This window comes from Chiloscyllium plagiosum, chromosome 17 (genome assembly GCF_004010195.1).
Source record: "Chiloscyllium plagiosum isolate BGI_BamShark_2017 chromosome 17, ASM401019v2, whole genome shotgun sequence".
In the NCBI taxonomy this organism is placed as follows: Eukaryota; Metazoa; Chordata; class Chondrichthyes; order Orectolobiformes; family Hemiscylliidae; genus Chiloscyllium; species Chiloscyllium plagiosum.
The window spans coordinates 29,482,671-29,500,964 of NC_057726.1; the positions used below are offsets into that span (position 1 = coordinate 29,482,671).

At 42.4% G+C, this 18,294-nt stretch overlaps 1 protein-coding gene across 3 annotated transcripts in view; it reads right to left on the reverse strand.

Annotated features, from left to right (window-relative positions):
- def8 (differentially expressed in FDCP 8 homolog) overlaps positions 1–18,294 on the reverse strand; it is a 57,037-nt gene that overhangs the window by 34,755 nt on the left and 3,988 nt on the right. For 2 of the 3 annotated variants that reach the window (XM_043706775.1, XM_043706774.1), the window contains exons 2-4: positions 13,979–14,107; positions 7,622–7,707; positions 5,799–5,948 (exon numbers count right to left, since the gene is read on the reverse strand). In XM_043706775.1, coding sequence (XP_043562710.1) covers positions 5,799–5,948; positions 7,622–7,707; positions 13,979–14,096 — 354 coding nt within the window. In that variant the 5' untranslated portion in view covers positions 14,097–14,107. Of the gene's footprint in view, positions 1–5,798; positions 5,949–7,621; positions 7,708–13,244; positions 13,296–13,978; positions 14,108–18,294 lie in introns of those variants that run through there. The other variant, XM_043706776.1, reaches the window with a different exon arrangement.

An 18,294-nucleotide genomic window follows, 5' to 3' on the forward strand; every position in this document is an offset into this window, starting at 1 on the left:
TCTTCCCCCCCCGCCCCCTTTCCGACCGTCAGGACCCAGATGGTGTACCGAAGAAGGCGAATATCCGCGATAACAACGATGGCACCTACACCATCTCCTACGTGCCCGCCGTCACCGGCCGCTACACCATCCTGATCAAATATGGTGGCGACGAGATCCCGTACTCGCCCTATCGTATCCGGGCCCTGCCCACCGGCGACGCCAGCAAGTGTACAGTGACCGGTGAGTGCCCGCACCGTCACCATCTCTATCTCTCTCTCTCTCTCTCTGTCTCTCTCTCTCTCTGTGTCTATCTCGAACACGTTTGCCACGGCTCCCCCACCCTCCCGTTTGAACCCTCCTGCCTTCACCCTCACCCACACCCACACCTCCCCCACCCCCTGAATCCCCTTCCTCCTTTTGCACACACCTTCTCCACCACTTCGTCCCTGCTGATCTCGGTTGTCTCGTGTCTCACTTTCTCATTTAACTCTTTCTCTGTTTGGTTCATGAAACGGTTTATTTTGTTTTTTGTTGAGCACCGTTTTTTTATCCTGTGTGTCTCACTTGATCTTTCCTTGCTCTCTGCCCTTTCACCTCAGTGTCAATCGGAGGTCACGGGTTAGGTAAGCTGCTTCGGCCTTGTATCATGTCAAGTTTCCCCCCTTTCCCCCCTCCTTTTAACCCCTTCTAAAAGGATACTTCCTCGGGAAAAATAAGATGCCTTTTATCCCCCTCCCTTGTTTCCAAAATGATTTTTGAGCCTGTGCTGATCACAATCCTGTTTTGTTTTTTTTTATTCTGGGCCAGTTTTTGAGTGACCGTCCTCCTTTTTAGTCGGCCATTTTGTTCTGCCCCACGGGTCGGCCAACGTCCCATCTTCCCAATTGTGAGGTTGATTGTGAGCTTCTCTCACGAACACCCCTCTCCTTCAGTCACTGCCCGTAATTTAATTTGTTTTTTTTGTCCGTCGATAACTGTGAACAGCATTGGCCCAATCTCTGAAGGTCTTGCCAATGTCCGTTGTCAGCCATTATTGGGGTTTTTCTCTCACCCGAAGCCCCCGTCCTTTCCCCCAATCCATCTTCTCCCACTTGCCTCTCAATATCCTTTTGTGTTTCTCTTCTCTATACCGTCCAACCTGTCCGCCCAGTGTTTGACAAACCCACAACTGTCCTTCCCCTCAGTTCTCTCTCATTGGATTAACCCTTCCTCATCAATGGTTTGTAGGATATTAGTTATACCATTCCCATAGGGGGGAGTATCTGGTGTTTGGGAGGGGGATGGATAAACAATGGAAGGATTGAATGGTCAAAGCTCTGGGACAAAGAGAACATTGTACATGGCTCACGTATTGGAAAATGCAGGCCGAATGGCCTCCATTTGTGTCTACGTCTCTGCCGTCTCTCCACCGCCCCCTTCTGATGTTTGCTGGTCCAACGGAGTAAGATGATGGTGGTGTAGGTAATGTCACTGGGCTGGGAATCTGAACACATCCCCCAAACCTGGGTTAATGTCCTCACCCGGTCTTGGCCTACACATAACTCCAGACGTCCACCCTACCACCTCCACAGCCATTACTCTTACTGGTCCTCTGAGTATGCCCAAGCAAGATATGTCAAGTGGGCATTTGGGTGTTGGGGTGCAGAAGGACAGATCCCAGAATGTTTGGGTGTGGGGGTGGTGAGTACGGGGGCACCATGGGGGTTTGGTGTTGGTGGAAGGGAAGGTTGCATTAATACCCTGCCCACTCCACTCATTTTTGAAATGAGAAGTTGATTTTGAGGCTTTGCGGCCTTTCGTAGGCCTCACCCCCACTTCCGGATGACCCCTCCCCCCCAGCAACACAGAGAGGGGTGAGGTTGCGTATTCCTCTTCAGAGAGAAGTTGTGTCGGGTTCCCTGTCTTCCTCCGCCCTCCCAACCGCGTGTCCCTCCCCCACAAAAATAAACAAACGAGATTTGGTTTTCCTTGAGCTGTTTTTTGTCATAATCCCAAGTTGACCCTTGACCTCTCGCATTCCTTGGAGCTTGACACTGACACTGGCAAGGCCTCCCCTTTTTTTTATTTTTCTGTTTGTTTTCTGTTTTTGTTTTTGTTTCGTTTGGACCTTTTCCTGAAAAAAAAACAGTCCAATGCATGATGTTCTGCCATCATCTCTAACCTCCCTGTGACTGGTGCGGCCATACATGGTGGCAGAATGAGTTTTTAAAGATGGTCGCCCTTGCGCGCGTGTGTCTCTCTGTGTGTGAGAGTGTGTGTGCACGCACCTGCGTCTCATTGCAGCCTGGCTCCCCGCAACGTAGCTCTCCAAGCACCTCAGAACTCTGCTGTTTCAGGCGTGAAAAATCTCCAAAGCTACACCATGTCCCCACCACCCACAGCCACCAACCCCCACACACTCCAACCTCTGCCCTGGCTCCTACTCCATCCGGACTCATCCCCACCATCCTCGGATGTTTTCCCCCCCCAACCCGGCACCATTTAGTGTTGGAGTCTGAGTGCCAGTCGGAAACGAGGAATGTTGTCCCCTAGTGAGGAATGGTGCTGTCGGAAAAGGCAAGAGGGGCAAGTCCAGGGGCAAACGCAGTTGGGTGCAGAGATGGGTGTGGGGGCTGGACGGGGGAAGGGGGAGTTGCTTTGTCTCCGCTTGAGAGAAAGACTCAGCGGCCCCGGGTGGGTCTGTCTGTCGCTGTTGGTTCTCGGGTCTGGTCAGTGGAGGCGTTGACAGCAAGAAGAGAGAGGGACGTTATTCCGAGTGCCTGAGGAGCTGGACGTTCAGGGCGTGGATTACAGTCGAGGAGGTGGGTGGGGAAGATGCGAGGGGCGCCTTCCCTCCTCCGTCCGGGTCTCTCTTTGTTCTCGGGGGGGGGCAGGAGCTTGTTGTCGGAGGGTGGTGGGTTGGGAGTGAGGTCGGAGTAGGAGTGGGATTTGGCCAGAATTGGATCACATTCGATGGGTGGAGGCTGTTCCCTTTTGCTGAGGGTAGCAGCTGTGGGGTGAAAGGGACGGAGATTTGGAGCGGGCAGGAGGTGGGGGCCTGGCTTTGGTGAGGGGATGTCTGAATGGGAAGAGGCAGCCTGGAGTCGACAGGTCAGATGGCTGGGCGGTGTGGTTTGGTTGGGGTGGAAGCGCACAGAGAGAGATTCAGGGAGTGTTGGGGGACGGGGTCGGTGGTGCGGGTGAAAGTTTAGGATCTTGCCCCCGTTGTTCTGGAAGAGGGGATGGGCAGACGCCTGTCTGAGCAGGTTCGATGTGTTTGGAGGTCGTTGGCCCCACCTGTACTGAACATCCCCGCCCACCCCCGAAACCCCACTCCCAACCATCATCCCCACCCCCAACACTCCCGCACGCTCCCACTTCCTCTGCTGCTATTGGCTGTGTACTAACCTTCGACCTTGCCATGGCTCTCACTCGTGAATGTAGGCTTGCTGTGATTGGTGCTTGGCTGGCCTCTTGCTGTGCTGGATTGGACGCGGTTCGAGTGGACACGCCCTTGGGCGATCTCGGTAGGCGGGAGGAGGTGACGTGGAGGACTGGCGGGGGGTGGGGGGGGCGATGGAGGGAGGCAAAAAGTGGTGGCGTGGGGGTGGTGCAGGGATGGGAGGAGGTGGTGACCGGAGTTGGGGGTGGAGGAAGGGAATGGTGGAGGGGAGGGGCACGCAGAGGGTGTGATGAAGTTCTCCGCTCCCACCACTTGACCCTGGGACACTTTTTGAGTCAGAAAACGTCTAGAGGTCGTTCCTCAAGCCTAACCCCCCCACTCAAATATTACCCTCCATCTCATCTTGACCAGGTGGGCCAATGGGCTGAGAAGTGGCAGATGGAGTTTAATTCAGACAAATGCGAGGTTCCTCATTTTGGGAAAGCAAATCTTAGCAGGACTTATACACTTAATGGTAAAGTCCTAGGACATGTTGCTGAACAAAGACACCTTGGAGTGCAGGTTCATAGCTCCTTGAAAGTGAAGTCACAAGTAGCTAGGATATCTGGGTAGATGAATAGGAAGGGTTTAAGAGGGATATGGGCTAAATGCTGGCAAACAGGGTTAGCTTTATTTAGGATATCTAGTGGGCATGGACAAGTTGGACCGAAGTTTCTGTTTCCCTGCTGTGTATCTCTATGACTCTAAACATTGAAGACTGAAACCATCAGCTTCAAATGTTCCTATCAACTTAGTACTTCTGTCATTAATTTCTGCCCCTTACTAAGCCAAATTTCAAGGAGGAACCAGACTGTTTTCAATATGAAATGCTTTTCGTCCTTAAGTGACCAACCCTATACCCACTCCTCCACTAAAGTCACAGACAATTCCAATACCTACTTGTGTTCTGCCACTTTCAACATTCAATTGATCCAAAACACTTCTGCCAATATCCTATAATAAACCAACCTATTCAGAGGTCACCTATACATTTGTTGGCTCACACTGACTCCGAGAGATTGACAGATATGAATATGGCTTTGTATTTATAATCCTAATGACCTGGGTCCTCCTCATCGGTCATCTCCAGTCCAACAAACAAATCTTTCCTATATACACCCACCCCAAACCTCTCACTATAAAATGTTTGTCTGACTTCGCCCAAGCTTGCATAATGGTCCTCTATTGTTGTCTCTTGAACGTAAGTGTCATAGTTAGAACCTTCCTCTCAAATCATTCTTACCTTGTTGAATAAGCTATTCAGTCCTCCCAGTAACATTACCTTTGGCTTAGCATCCCTTTTTTCCTGTCTACCTCAGGTGAAACAGTTTGGGACATTTTCCTGCAGTGAAGGTGCAACGCGAGTGTAAGCTCTTTTGTTAAGGATTGTTAGCAATTGAATAGTTTGATGGCACCATTCAATGTAACTGAAGTCTTTCATCACTGATGTCATTCTAATTAATCTCCTTTCAATTCTCTGCCAGAATTGAAATTCTTCCTGAAAAACGATTCCCCCCCAAAAAAAATGGCACAACTGCTTTGTTTTTGTACACAAAGTCTTCAATTATAAAGACAAGGATCCCATGTGCATTTTGAGATATCAAGTTATTCACAACTTGTCCTAACACCTTTAAAAGATTAGTTCATTTATTTTGGGATGACTCCCAAAAGGAAAAAAAATGCAATTTATTTTTAGTACTCGTTATTTTTCCTACCAAAATGAATATTTTCTCACATTTCTGTATTCAACTTCATTTGTCCTATGTATATGCATTTCAGCTGTCTATCTAGCTCCTCCTGAAGTTTTACTTTGCTTTGTTTCCACACCATTGACAACAACTGACTGGCCTGTTGCAACTGGATTTCTCTCCATCTCCTGTTTGAATGTGTAACAATGCAATATACTTGGCTAAGCAAGCAAAAAAAACTTGTTCCAAGCCTTTGTCAATATTACTTGTCAAAACTTGTTTAACAGTACTTTTTCTCCTCACCAAGATGGCAGAGATTTAAGTAATGTTCCCCTCTTTATCTGCTCCACCCCTCAACACTTAAGAGCACTCTGAAGGTAAAAGACATCCTATTTTCCTTCCCAAGGTCAGAAGTCACATGACACTAAGTTATCATCCAACAGTTTTATTTGAAATCACTTCAAATTCAGTGAATTCACCTGATAAAGGGGCAGCGCTCCAAAAGCTTGTGATTTCAAATAAACCTGCTAGACTATAACCAGAGTGTCATACAACTTTTGAGCTTGCGCAACCCAGTCCAACACTGGCATCTCCACATCATGGCTACTGTTTTTTCAGATTACATCACATTTTGTAGAAATAACTTTGTAGCTACTGTCCCCTCAATTCAAGTATAGTTTTTATTCATTACACTGTACATTTCAAACCTTCAATTCTTGCAGTTTAAGCCTGAGATGAATAAGTTTAACAACAGCGTCTTTCTGCTTCTCTGAGTGTTCTGGCAAATCTAATATAACTTGTTTCACTTCGTCAATTGCACGTTTCAGGTTTTCAATGTCCAACGCTCCAAATGAACCCTAGAAGACAATAATCAAAGTAAATAATGGTCAAGCTGAAGAAAGTACAGTTCTTTACAATCAATCAATCATTCATTAAGTGCGATGCAGAAACAAGATAGCACTAAAACTTGCTCAAATGCAAAATGTTTACAGTACAGATAGAGACCATTCAGCTAGTCCATTCTGTGCAATCGCTCTGCAAGAATAAGTCACCTTTTCTATCACTTTCCCTTTCCCTGCATAGCTACAAACTTTTTGTCTTCAAGTAATGATCCAATACCCTTTTAAAATCTTGAACTGCATGTGCCTCCGTCGCATTTTCAAGCAATATATTCGAGATGCAAATCATTTACTGGAGGACAAAAGGTCAAATATCATCACTACTTCTTTTGCCAATCCCCTGAAATCAACATCCTCCACTTACATGTAATTAAACTTCAGACCAAAAACTAGAACAGCACACAAGAGCCATTTCCTCTCCTGGTGCTGTATGGAGCAATTAGTATTGCATGCAGGATGTACATACCTCAGCATGTTAGCAATGGTTTGGAGATTGCCACTTAAAATAACGACAAGGAACACCTATAATATCAGGCAGTGTAGTGGAAGGGAAACAGACGGTAATGGTTCAGAAGATAGACAAATGTCAAAAATACTCATCAAGTGACGAGGAGGACGAGGACGAGGATGAGGATGGAATTGCTGTCTCTTGGTTGTGCCCAAATGAGTCACATTGCGAAAAGGCATAGAATTGTACTTATTCAATCCCTATCAACACTAAGAATAACTCAAGTACAATAACAGGACAAACACTATTTGGTATTCAAGAATACCAAATAAAAAACCCTTATTGAAAAGGGCTTTTCCTTAGACCAAAAAGCAACCAAATGGCAGTTGTGGATTCATTTGGACATATATTTCTAAAATCAACCTGTTCAGAGATATCATTACTGCGCACAAGTTTGCAGCAGGCTGAACTTGAACCCAGATCTCCTGGCCCAGAGGTATGGATATTACCACTGTGCAAGAGACTTCCAGATTCTTCTGGACACATGACCATCCGATCATCTTCAAGAGTCAACACCACAGGAATTTTAAAAAAGTGGAACAGCTATGTTTACACAGTGCTAATCAGGTGCCAAATAATTAATGATCATTTTCACTCTATACACATTCACTTTACAGCCTTCCTATTTTAAAAGGCACAGTAGAGGAGAGGAATCTTACTCCCAAAATTATGGAACAGAATTTGCGAGGAAGGAGATCATTACTTCATGCTTAAGTCAGCTTTTGAATTATCAATTCAAGAATTAAAAAAAACTCAACTGTCAAAGAATAAAGTAGTCAAAGCAAAACATGAACAATTTTAATCCTCATTCAAAGTAACATTCCACAGAAGATTTCACTACAGAATATAACAAGCAACATTGTCAAACAGGAAAATCTGCACCAGAACCAAAATATTTTACCACTATCAGAATTGGACAGAGACACAAAAATAATTTTAAAAATGGATGTTTCAACTTCATTCTTTATGAAAACAGATCATTGTACAGAATTTAAATACTATGCTTTAAGGTTTGTAACCAACAGTTTAAAATATCTAGCTTGCCTGCATGATCGCAAAATATTTGGCACATTTCAAGACGTGATTGATGCTGCAGTTATATAAAAAGAAAATCAATATTTACCACAGGTTTTGAAAAATGATCCTCAGCCAAACCAAGATCCATCACTCGATCACTGACCTCCCGATACAAAAAGTCTGTGTGTAGTCCTAGAATAGGAAAAAAATTATTTTGAATGAAAACATGACTTGGAAAAAACAAGATAGCCCAGGAATACACAGATGCATATACAGATATAGCAATTTATGATGAATACTGCTATTCCCAGTTGGGAGACGTTCCCTCGCCAGCTTTACATAAATGTTACTGAAAATATTAACTGCAGAAATTGCTGTTACATCTTTAAACCACTAGTGGTTTTAAAATAAAGTGCATGAAAATTCAGACACAAGTCATACCTTTATTTTAAGGTAACGCAACAGGTTTAACTGCTAAGTTAAAAACAAAATGAGGGAAGTAGGTTCCTGTGTCAACAGATTGTATTCACTGGATATGCATGAGGTAATCTCTCTAATTTACCTCCCATCTTTCTTGGAGTCACAAGACTGGTTACTTCAACCTCAACTTTCTTGTTCAGCAGTCACATGACTCTTCCAGAGTGGCACCCAATTGGCCCAATTGATGCAGAAAGTGAAAGTATAATCCTTCTACTCTCTGCATGACACCCCAGGTACATTTTGCACCAACCTACTATCTTCCCCGACACTTCTCACTACTGTTCAAGATACTAAGACTCAAAAACTGCTGTTCCACGTGAAAGAAATGAATTTTCTGTTTTGAAGACTTTAGCTCAAATAAGTGAAAATAGCAGATTATTTAAAACTATACGGTAAAATGTCACCACAGGGCTGCTTCCCAATAGGAGATGATTGTGTTGGCGTACCCCAAGGGTCAGCAAACTTCAAGTAACGGAAAAGGTGGAGAAGAAAATGAAAAAAAAAGAACTAGGAGGAGTAGGCCATCTGGCTCTTTGAGCCCGCTCTGTCATTCAAGGAGATCATGGCTGACCTTTTCACGGACTCAGCTCCACTTTATGGGTGGCTCAGTGGTTAGCACGGCAGCCTCAGAGTACCAGGGATCCGGGTTTGATTCTAGCTTCAGGCGACTGTCTGTGTGGAGTTTGCACATTCTCCCAGTGTCAGCGTGGGTTTCCTCCAGGTGCTCCAGTTTCCTTCCATAGTCCAAAGGTGTGCGGGTCAGGTGGATTGGCCATACTAAATTGCCCATAGTGTTAGGTGCATTAGTTAGAGGGAAATGTGTCAGGTGGGTTACTCTTTGGAGGGTCGGTGTGGACTTGTTGGGCCGATGGGCCTGTTTCCACACTATAGGTAATTTAATTTAATCTAATCTCACCATAAGACTCAATCCCGATACTGTTCAAAAAAATTAGCTTTAAAATATTTGAGGAAGCCTCAATCATTTTACTGGGCAGGGAATTTCACAGATTGACAACCCTCTGAGTGAAGAAGTTCTTTCTCAATTCAGTCCTAAATCTGCTTCCCCTAATTTTGAGGCTATGCATTCTTGTCCTGGTTTCACCTGCCAATGGAAACATCCTCTCTACATCTATCATATCTATTCCCTTCATAATTTTATATGCTTCTACAAGATCCACCCTCATTCTTCTAAATTCCAATCAATATAATCCCAGTCTACTCAGGCTCTTCTCATAAACCAATCCCTCAACTCCGAAATCAACCTATTGGACCTCCACTGCACCCCTTCTAGTGCAAGTATATCCTTTCTCAAGTAAGGAGACCAAAACCACACACACTCCTTCATGGTAACCTCAGCCAACGCAGCACTGAAACCAGCCATCCAGCCAGAATGAGCTAACAACCCTCCCTAATTCAGTCTAATACAATCCTATAAAAAAAACGCTACTCTAATGTATGCAAATATATGTAGAGTAGAAGGCACAGAATTTTTTTGAGGAAAGACTCATTAATGTTTTGCAATAGCTTAAGCACATACCAGTGATATCTAATAGTGATTATTCTATCAGGATTGTGATGAAAATGTAAAAATAAAAAAAACTAACAAAAGGAAATACAACACAATGGCAGATGAGGAAAGTTTTGCAGAATGACTGCAAGAGAATTCTTTACCATCATCTACCAGAACATTGAAATATTAAACGCTGAACATTCAAAATCCTTCCACCTGAGAGTCTTGAATGTTCAATAACAAAAGAAACACAGATTTGGCAGATAAGCAAACTGTTAGTTAGAAAGTAAAATGGAAAGTGAGAGATATCAAGAGGAATATAAAATTAGCACTCCATTACCAATTATAGAAAATAAATCATTAAATGGTGTCAATTTATTACACATATTCATACCATATATCAGTGAGAGTCATGAAGGCTATAAATTAGTTGCAAAGCATTACAGTACTGGTCAGATTCCAACAATGCTGATCAACACTTGAAAAGGTTAGACAATTGTACAGTGGTGAAAACTGCTGACTCTCAGAGGATACTGTTAATAACTAGATTATATTGAAAGGAATTCAAATCTGCAGTTTGTTACAAAGGAAAAAAGGAACAGATAGTGAGGCCCGGGCAACCACATACTTTAATAGTATCTTTAACATACTGAAAGATCCCATGGCATCTCATTTACTTTACTCCATCTCTTGCTGCCCTCATGAAGGTGGTGCTGTGCCAGCATCTCAAACCACTGCAATCAGTGATGTTGCTTTCCAAAAGCAGCTCTTAGGGAATCCCAGGTTTTTGATGCAGCACCAATGGACAAACAGTGATATATTTCCAAGTCTGACACATAACTTGTGTTTGAAGAGTGTGGTGCTGGAAAAGCACAGCTGGTCAGGCAGCATCCAAACAGCAGGAGACACTTCTGGCAGAAGCCCTTCATCAGGAATGACGCTTGTGGTTTTTCTACACTGCTACTGCTAAGTATCAGATGTAACAATGGTTGCATAGTGGTATCAAAGAAACCCTGATAAGTTGTTGAAGTGCAATGTTTAGATGGTACACACTGCAATTAATACACCAATGGTGAAGAAAATGTATGTTTGATGATGTACTAATCAAGTGGCTACTTTGCCCTGGATATGGTTGAACTTTTGGAATATTGTTAGAGCCCCAGTGATCCAGGCAACTGGTGGTGTGCTATCTTACTTCTGACATTCTTGTAAATATTGGACAGGCTTTGAATTAAATTTATTGTCACGTGTACCAATGCACAATGAAAAGCTTTGTCATGCGAGCAATACAGGCAGATCACATAGTTAAATAGCATAAATACGTAAATAATAGGTAAACAGTGGAATAAACCAAAACACAGGTACAGGTAAATGCTAAGAGTTTGAGAGTCCATTCAGTATTCTAACAACAGTAGGGTAGAAATGGTTTTGAAACCAGCTAGTGCGGGTGTTCAGGCTTCTGTACCTTCTCCCAGATGGTAGAATTTGTAGAAAAACATTGCCAGGGTGGGATGGATTTTTGAGAATGTTGGCAGCCTTTCCTTGATAGCGGGCCTGGTAATGGATTCTGCAGATGGAAGGCTAGCCTTTGAGATTTTCCGAGTCGAGTTCACCACTCTCTGTAGCTGTTTCCAACCTTGAATGGTGCAGTTGCCATACCAGGTAGTGATACATCCAGACAGAATGTTCTCGATGGCGCACCTATAAAAGTTGGCAAGGGTATTCGCTGTCATGCCAAATTTTCTCAGCTGCCTGAGGAAGAGGAGACATTGTTGGAACTTTGTAACCAGTGTGTCCATATGAAGAGTACAAGAAAGCTTGTTGTTGATGACTACTCCCAGGAGCTTGACACTCTCCATTCGTTTCACCGCTGTGCTGTTAATGTGTAGGGGGGGGTATGAGTAACATCCCGCCAAAAATCAATAATGGGTTCCTTGGTTTTACTGGCATTGAGAGGTAGGTTGTTCTCAGTGCACTATTTTTCCAGGTCTTCCACCTCCTGTCCGTAGTCTATTTTGTCACCATCTGAGAATCAACCAACTATGGTGATATCATCAGCGAACTTGTAAATGGCATTAGTCTGATTTTTGCCAATGCAGTCATGGGTATACTGTGAGTACAGTAGGGGGCTGAGTACACACTCCTTGGGGGTTCCAGTGTTGAGTGTTAGTAAGGATGAAATATTGTCCTCAATCTTCATTGATTGTGGCCTGTGGGTCAGGAAACTGAGGATCCAGTTGCAGAGAGTGGAGTTTAGTCTGAGATCACCAAGTTTAGTAATCAATCTCAAGGGGACAATAGTGTTAAGGCTGAACTGTAGTCAATGAGTAGGATTCTTACGTAGCTGTTCTTGGTGTCAAGATGTTCTAGGGAGGAGTGAAGGGCAAGTGTATGGTATCCAAAGTGGTTCTATTGGTCCGATAGGCAAATTGGAGTGGGTCAAGAATAGTGAGAAGGCTGGAGTTGATTAACGCCATGACGAGCCTTTCAAAGCACTTCATGACCACCGAAGTTAGGGCCACTGCACGGTAGTCATTGAGACATGTTGCAGCCATTGGGGATTCAGGAATCAAGATACACACCACAGAAATGCCAGCTGTGCAGTCACATCATTTATATGGCTGGTCCAGTTAAGCTTCTGGTCAATGGTGACCATCGCCTGACCAGAAACTTAATATAGATAGTGAGAGGCTCAGTTATTGGATTGCCATTTTGTTAAACATTCTACTATGTGACATGCATAATGCTGACTTGGCTAGCATTCACTGCCCAATCACTATAAATGCCCTCATGATGACGTTGGAGATACACTTTCTTGAACTGTCAGTGTAGGAACACACAGTGCCGTTAGAAAGAAAATTCCAGGACCTGACCCAACAACAGCAAAGGAACAGTGATATAGTTCCAAGTCAGCAAGGATAATGCATTGGAAGGGATCTTTAAAATCAGATACTCGCATGCTGACTTGCTGTAATTCTTCTTGTAGATGGTATATACAGCTGTGGAGTGATAGAATGCTGATGGTAACTGATGGGATGCCAATCAAGTGGGATGCCTTGTTGTGAATATATCTATCTTCTCAATTGTTGATGGAGTTGCACTCATCCAGGGAAGTGAACAGTAGTCTACTTGCACCCTACAGACAGTTGGATAGGCTTTGGGAGTTAGGTGGGGAGTCACTATTGCAAGAGTCCTGACATTTGACTGGTTCTTGAAGCCACAGAATTTTTATTAATTTTTTATCCATTTGCAGAATGAGAGAGTTCACTGGCTAGGCCAATGCACTTTTGCCCATTTCTCATTGTTAACAGCCTTCTGGACAGTCAACCACATTGCTGCGGATCTTATCACATGTTTAACGCCTCAGTATAGCTGGAAATACCTGCATGATGATTCCAAGCTACCTGCAATATTGCATTGGGAATATTCCTACACAGGAATCCACAGCATGTACCAGATGCACATTAAAAAAAGTCATCACATTAATCGTACAGAAGTTAATAGGGCATTCTTTAGCAGTTTTCAGAAGGGCTCCAGCAAATCAGGAGGGGATGCAGGGAGGTGGAGTGACAGTTACCTTCCGTCTTTGCAGCTACAGAATTCTACCAGCTGCAGGAACGTGCTGCTCTTCCCCCACCCTATTATAGACCTATTAAAAAGGTCCTCAAATTACCAAATTAAGAGCAACTCCCACCGCGGCTGGAGGTGTTTCCCCATCTGGAGAAATCATTCTTCTTACCAGCTCAGCTGCAAGGTAGAAGGGGATCCTCCTGCTCAGAGACAGCACAGCCTACAGAAATAAGAAAAATATTTTGCATCCAGGAGGCCAACCAGTGAATCCGTGCAGTGTTGTGAGCTAAACATATACTGGAGAGGCCAAGGACGAATTTTGCACATTTTCCTCTCTCTCTCCCTGTAAATTAGAGCTTAGAAAGTGGCACAGTGGTAAATACAGAGACAAAGGCAAGGGCATCGCTCAATGTTGTGGTACTCTATGATGGAGATTTGTGATAGTTCGAATCACTAGCTATCTGAACAAATTCAATATGCAAGTAAATACATCAAAAAAATTATTTCTTGTGTTTGGTATTTGCAAAAAATTTTTTTTTTCTAAAATTGTCATTGTGCTGAGCAATGCGAAAATGCAAAGTGATGTCATATAATAACACAAACTTATCCACTTCAAACTATATGGAGTTGTTTGATTTCAGTTTGGGATATGAGAAGGCCCTGGAAAGCTATGCTTTGTAGGAGTGACAGAGCAAAGAAATATGAAATATCTTTTGCCCTAACTTCAAATTCTCAAGTGCCTCTAAAATCCTTGGAAAATACTAGCCCACATCCTATGCATAAAGCACTCAGTTAACCAAGTGAAAAAAGGTACAAGTTAGAATCATGACAAAACAATGGATATCAGGCTGCAACTGCTACCCGTGATGTTACAGTCTAGAGATCAGAGTCCTTTGTTCTGACCTTTTACTGACAGGTCACCCTCTTCCTCACTGACTTTATCCACCTTTCCGCCTGGATCTTTATCGAAGGGATTGAGATGACCTTGTCGAAAGCGTGCCAGTTTTTCATTGTATTCCATGTCAGTCGGACCTGAATAAGTATAAAAAATTTAAAACACTGCATATGGTTTTCTACTGAAGTGAAAAATCTGTTATATTTCATTTAATATCTGAGGGATTTAAATATTAAAGTTAATTTTGACAAAAAAAAGAGAAATTAGAGCAGGAGAGGTTTAACACCATTCTTTTCGATGCTCTTGTATGTGAATTTAATGTAGAAGCGAGCAAATGCATTTGTTTAGTACCTGAACAGAAAATCCAAAGATAAAGATGCAATTCCACATGGACAAGAATTTCTCAGCAACAAAAAGGAATGGCAGTCGGAATCAGAATTGCAGATCTTATTGCCATTGTGGCTGTGATGGCAGGAAGACTTGTCCAATGATCACAAACACAAAATTAAATGTAACACATAATCTGCCTCTTTATAATATAAAGGAAACTGCAAAAAATCTGAATACATTACTTTGTTCATGAAAATATAGGAATGTTTCACATGCCCCACAAACGGATAGGCATAATGGCAACTCAAAACCACACCTCTGATTTAGAGAAAATGAGATGATTATAAGAAGAAGTTATTCAAAGTGAGAACAAGCTCAGCCAGATGAAGGAGTGTGGTGGTGGCTGGAGACTATGCAGGGCTCTTTTCAAGAAGGGAGAGCTTTCAGTCAATCATGATGGAGGAATGATGTGCAGAGGGATATCACATCCATGGGGGATAAGGAACCACTAGAAATTATGGAACCATAGACACAGAATAGTAGCATGAGTAGGCCATTCAGCCTTTTGAGTCTGCTCTGTCATTCAAAATGATCGTGGCGGATCATCTAACAGCTTTCTGTAGCAGAGAATTCCACAAGTTCACGACTCTGAAGAAATTTCTCTTTATCTTGAATTTAAATGGCCTATCTTTAGGCCATGACTCCTGGTTCTAGACTCCCCAATCAGTCAGTCATCAGGCAGATTCGGTCTAGACCTGTTAGAACTTTATAGGTTTCTATGAGAAACCCCCTCATTCTTCTAAGCTCCAGCAAATAGATATGAACTCTCTTCATACATTAGTCCTGCCATCCCAGGAAGTTGTCTGGTTAAACTTTGTTGCCCTCCGTCCAAGCTAGAGCATTCTTCCACAGATAAAAAGGAGACCAAAACTGCACACACTACACCAGGTGTGGTCTCACCAAGGCCCTGTACAATTACAGCATGACATTACTACTCCTGTACATAAATCCTATGACTATGAAGGCCAACATACTATTTACCTTTTTGATCACCTGCTGCAGCTGCGTGCTTACTTTCATCAACTGGTGTAAAAGGACACCCAGGTCTTTGTACACCTACCGCTTTCCCAAACAAAAACTATTCACACATAATCTGCCTTTAAGTTCTTGCTGCCAAAAAGCGGACAACCTCACATACATCTATATTATCCTTCATCTGCCATGTATTTTCCCACCCATTCAATTTGTCATATTCACACTGAAGCCTTGCTGCTTCCTCCTCAGTTCATCGTCCTACCCAGCTTTTTGCTTCTGCAAATGTGGAAAAATTACATTCAGTTCCTTCATATAAATCATTTACATATATAATGAATAGCTATGGTCCAAGAATTGATTCCCAGCTACTTCAAAGGGAGACAGATTGGAGTGGGTGAAGGGAGCAGAGAAATTAAAGCAGCTGATGTCACCTTGGTAATTCTCAGTGAACAGATCAGGCACAGGTAAAAGGCAAGAGGGAGGGTCCAAGTGAAGATGGAGTATTGGAGACAGGTGAAAATGTGTGCACGTGTTTGCATGGGGTGGGGGGGGTGAAATTCCTGTCCAAAAGTGGGCATGGGAGAAAACATTATGGAAGAAGAGTTCAGTGTCATGACACTTCTGAAAATAATCTAGGATGAAAAATATCAACTCAACAATTTGGAAAAATACATTCTGATCTCGATGTCACCTATTGCCATGCTGCTTACTAGCTGAAACAGGTTAGATTTTTATATAGGTGATTATGCAAACTGGTTACAGCTTGGTTAAATATGTGTTCTCATTGCTGAACCATAGGATAATAGAAATGGCTATAACTTTCTGCATTACTGCGTTGCCTGGCCCTCACAAAAAGTAGCCTATTCAGCAACCCTGAACAGCAAAAATCAAATCTCAACAACAGCAAAACAACGAGACCTTTGTAAATCGAAGTATGCTGGAAGAACAGTTAATCTGATAAGGAAATTGTGATTATGTTCACAGCGCATTCTCAACAACTCAAATCACTGCTCTCAGTCATAAAAGTTGTTACAATCTGCTCAAGGAGTACTCTTTCAAAAATTAGTCTGAAAATAAAACATTAGAGCCAGAAAGTCCATGGTTCGATACATGAATTAAATTAAAAATATATATGAGTGCCTTCAGAACAGGAATATTTTGCTAGAGTAGACCATGGACTACTGTATCTTTGAAGAGTAAAAGCAAACTAAAATGGGACAAGGGACAGGACAGCAGTTTTGACTTTTATAGCACAGAGCTTACAAATAAAAAAGGTCAAATTGCCTTCTTCCTTGCTGATGGCTTTTATAAATTGTAAAATATTGAGTGAGCAACCAGTGGTAAAAGAAAACACTTTATAGCCAGGTATTGTTGAAGTGTAGTCACTGTTGGAAAGTACAAAATGTGACAGCCAATTTTTGCAAAAGCTTCCAGAGCAGTGATGTGAAAATGGCCAGAGAGAACTCTTCTGATGTTACTGGAGGGAAAAATTTGGTCAAGACAGGAGGGTTTTTTTTTGCTATTCCTCAAACTAGTGTCATGGGATCTTTTACACTGTCGTCTTTTTCTTTAAAACAATCATGTCAGCACCTCGGGACAGAAAACAGTTAAACTGGAGACTGGTGACCCTTTCCTTCTTCAGAACAGTGATTAGGTGCTTTTGGACGTGTGGATAAAAGATACCCAACTTGTACTTTACGTTGTTATACACCTAGATAAAAAGGTTCAGTGTGAGAAAATTAAACACATACACAGAGTTAAACAACAAAAATATGCAGGGCTTTGTATTAAAATTTGCATTTTTCTTGGTACATTTAAAATAGGATTTTAGCACATCTATAAAATGCCAACCATCCTCTGTAGCAAGGAAGCACTGGGCTGCAAAGCTTCTACAAAGATAAAAATACAAATGCATAGAGATTTAAAAATATGTTCTTCAGCCTTTCTTGAGTAAAATAAGTGATTGCTGGAAACATATAAATTTCAGCTACCCTCTTAACGTTAGCATTAAAAATAGAATCCTCCCATATTCAAAACCACTTCTAAAATGCATGCATAGTGCTGTCAGTATAGTACCGAGAAATTAATATTGTGTCAGGAAGTGGGAGAATATAATACAAGATTTGCACAAGTAAGATGTTTGCCACATCTTTGTGGGCACAGTTTGTCAAACAACCAAAAGAGAGATAAGGCAGAGAAATGGTAGATGTCTTAATATTGTGACCAGATTTCAAGCCTATCAAGAAAATCACTTTTCTAGGTGTTAATTGATTTCTTTTTTGCACTTTCACACATTTATTATCAATGAGACCACTTTATATTTTAAATGCACTTAATGTCAAAAGCATGAATCACATTGGAAACTGAACTGATGGTGAAATGCATTGTAATTTTTAGCTTTAATCCTGAAAGAAATATGAGGATGGGCATATCTTTGACCTTAAGATTGTTTGTGCTGATTTGAATGCATTTTCAGTTTGGCTAACCACTGTGCCACCATGCTGCCCACTACCACGATGTCCAAGTAGTCAGTTGAGGGTGCGAGTGAGAAGTCTCTCTGCTGGCAAGTCTTATTCAGGGTAAAGTTGCATTATTATTTAAGTGATTTATGCTGTAAATAAAATATAACAGTGATGTGTATACCCCCACATTAAGTTTCTATTACTTATTGTGTGTTTTGCTTTGATTACATGGACTTCTTGAATATCTGGAATATTTGAACAACTGGCATATTCCTTCTGCCATAGGTGTCAGTTAAAAAGAAAACTGTATATTAGAAAGCGAACCTCCAGAAAGCTCCAGAAACCTATCCTGAGCCACAGCAATGGGGGTATTTTCAAAAAGGGCAAATGCAGCACAAATTGAACCTTTGCTAATTTTTCTCCCTCCCAACACCAAAGAAAAACAGCACAGGAATATCAAATAGACACAAGCATCTCGAACTCACCAATACATCACT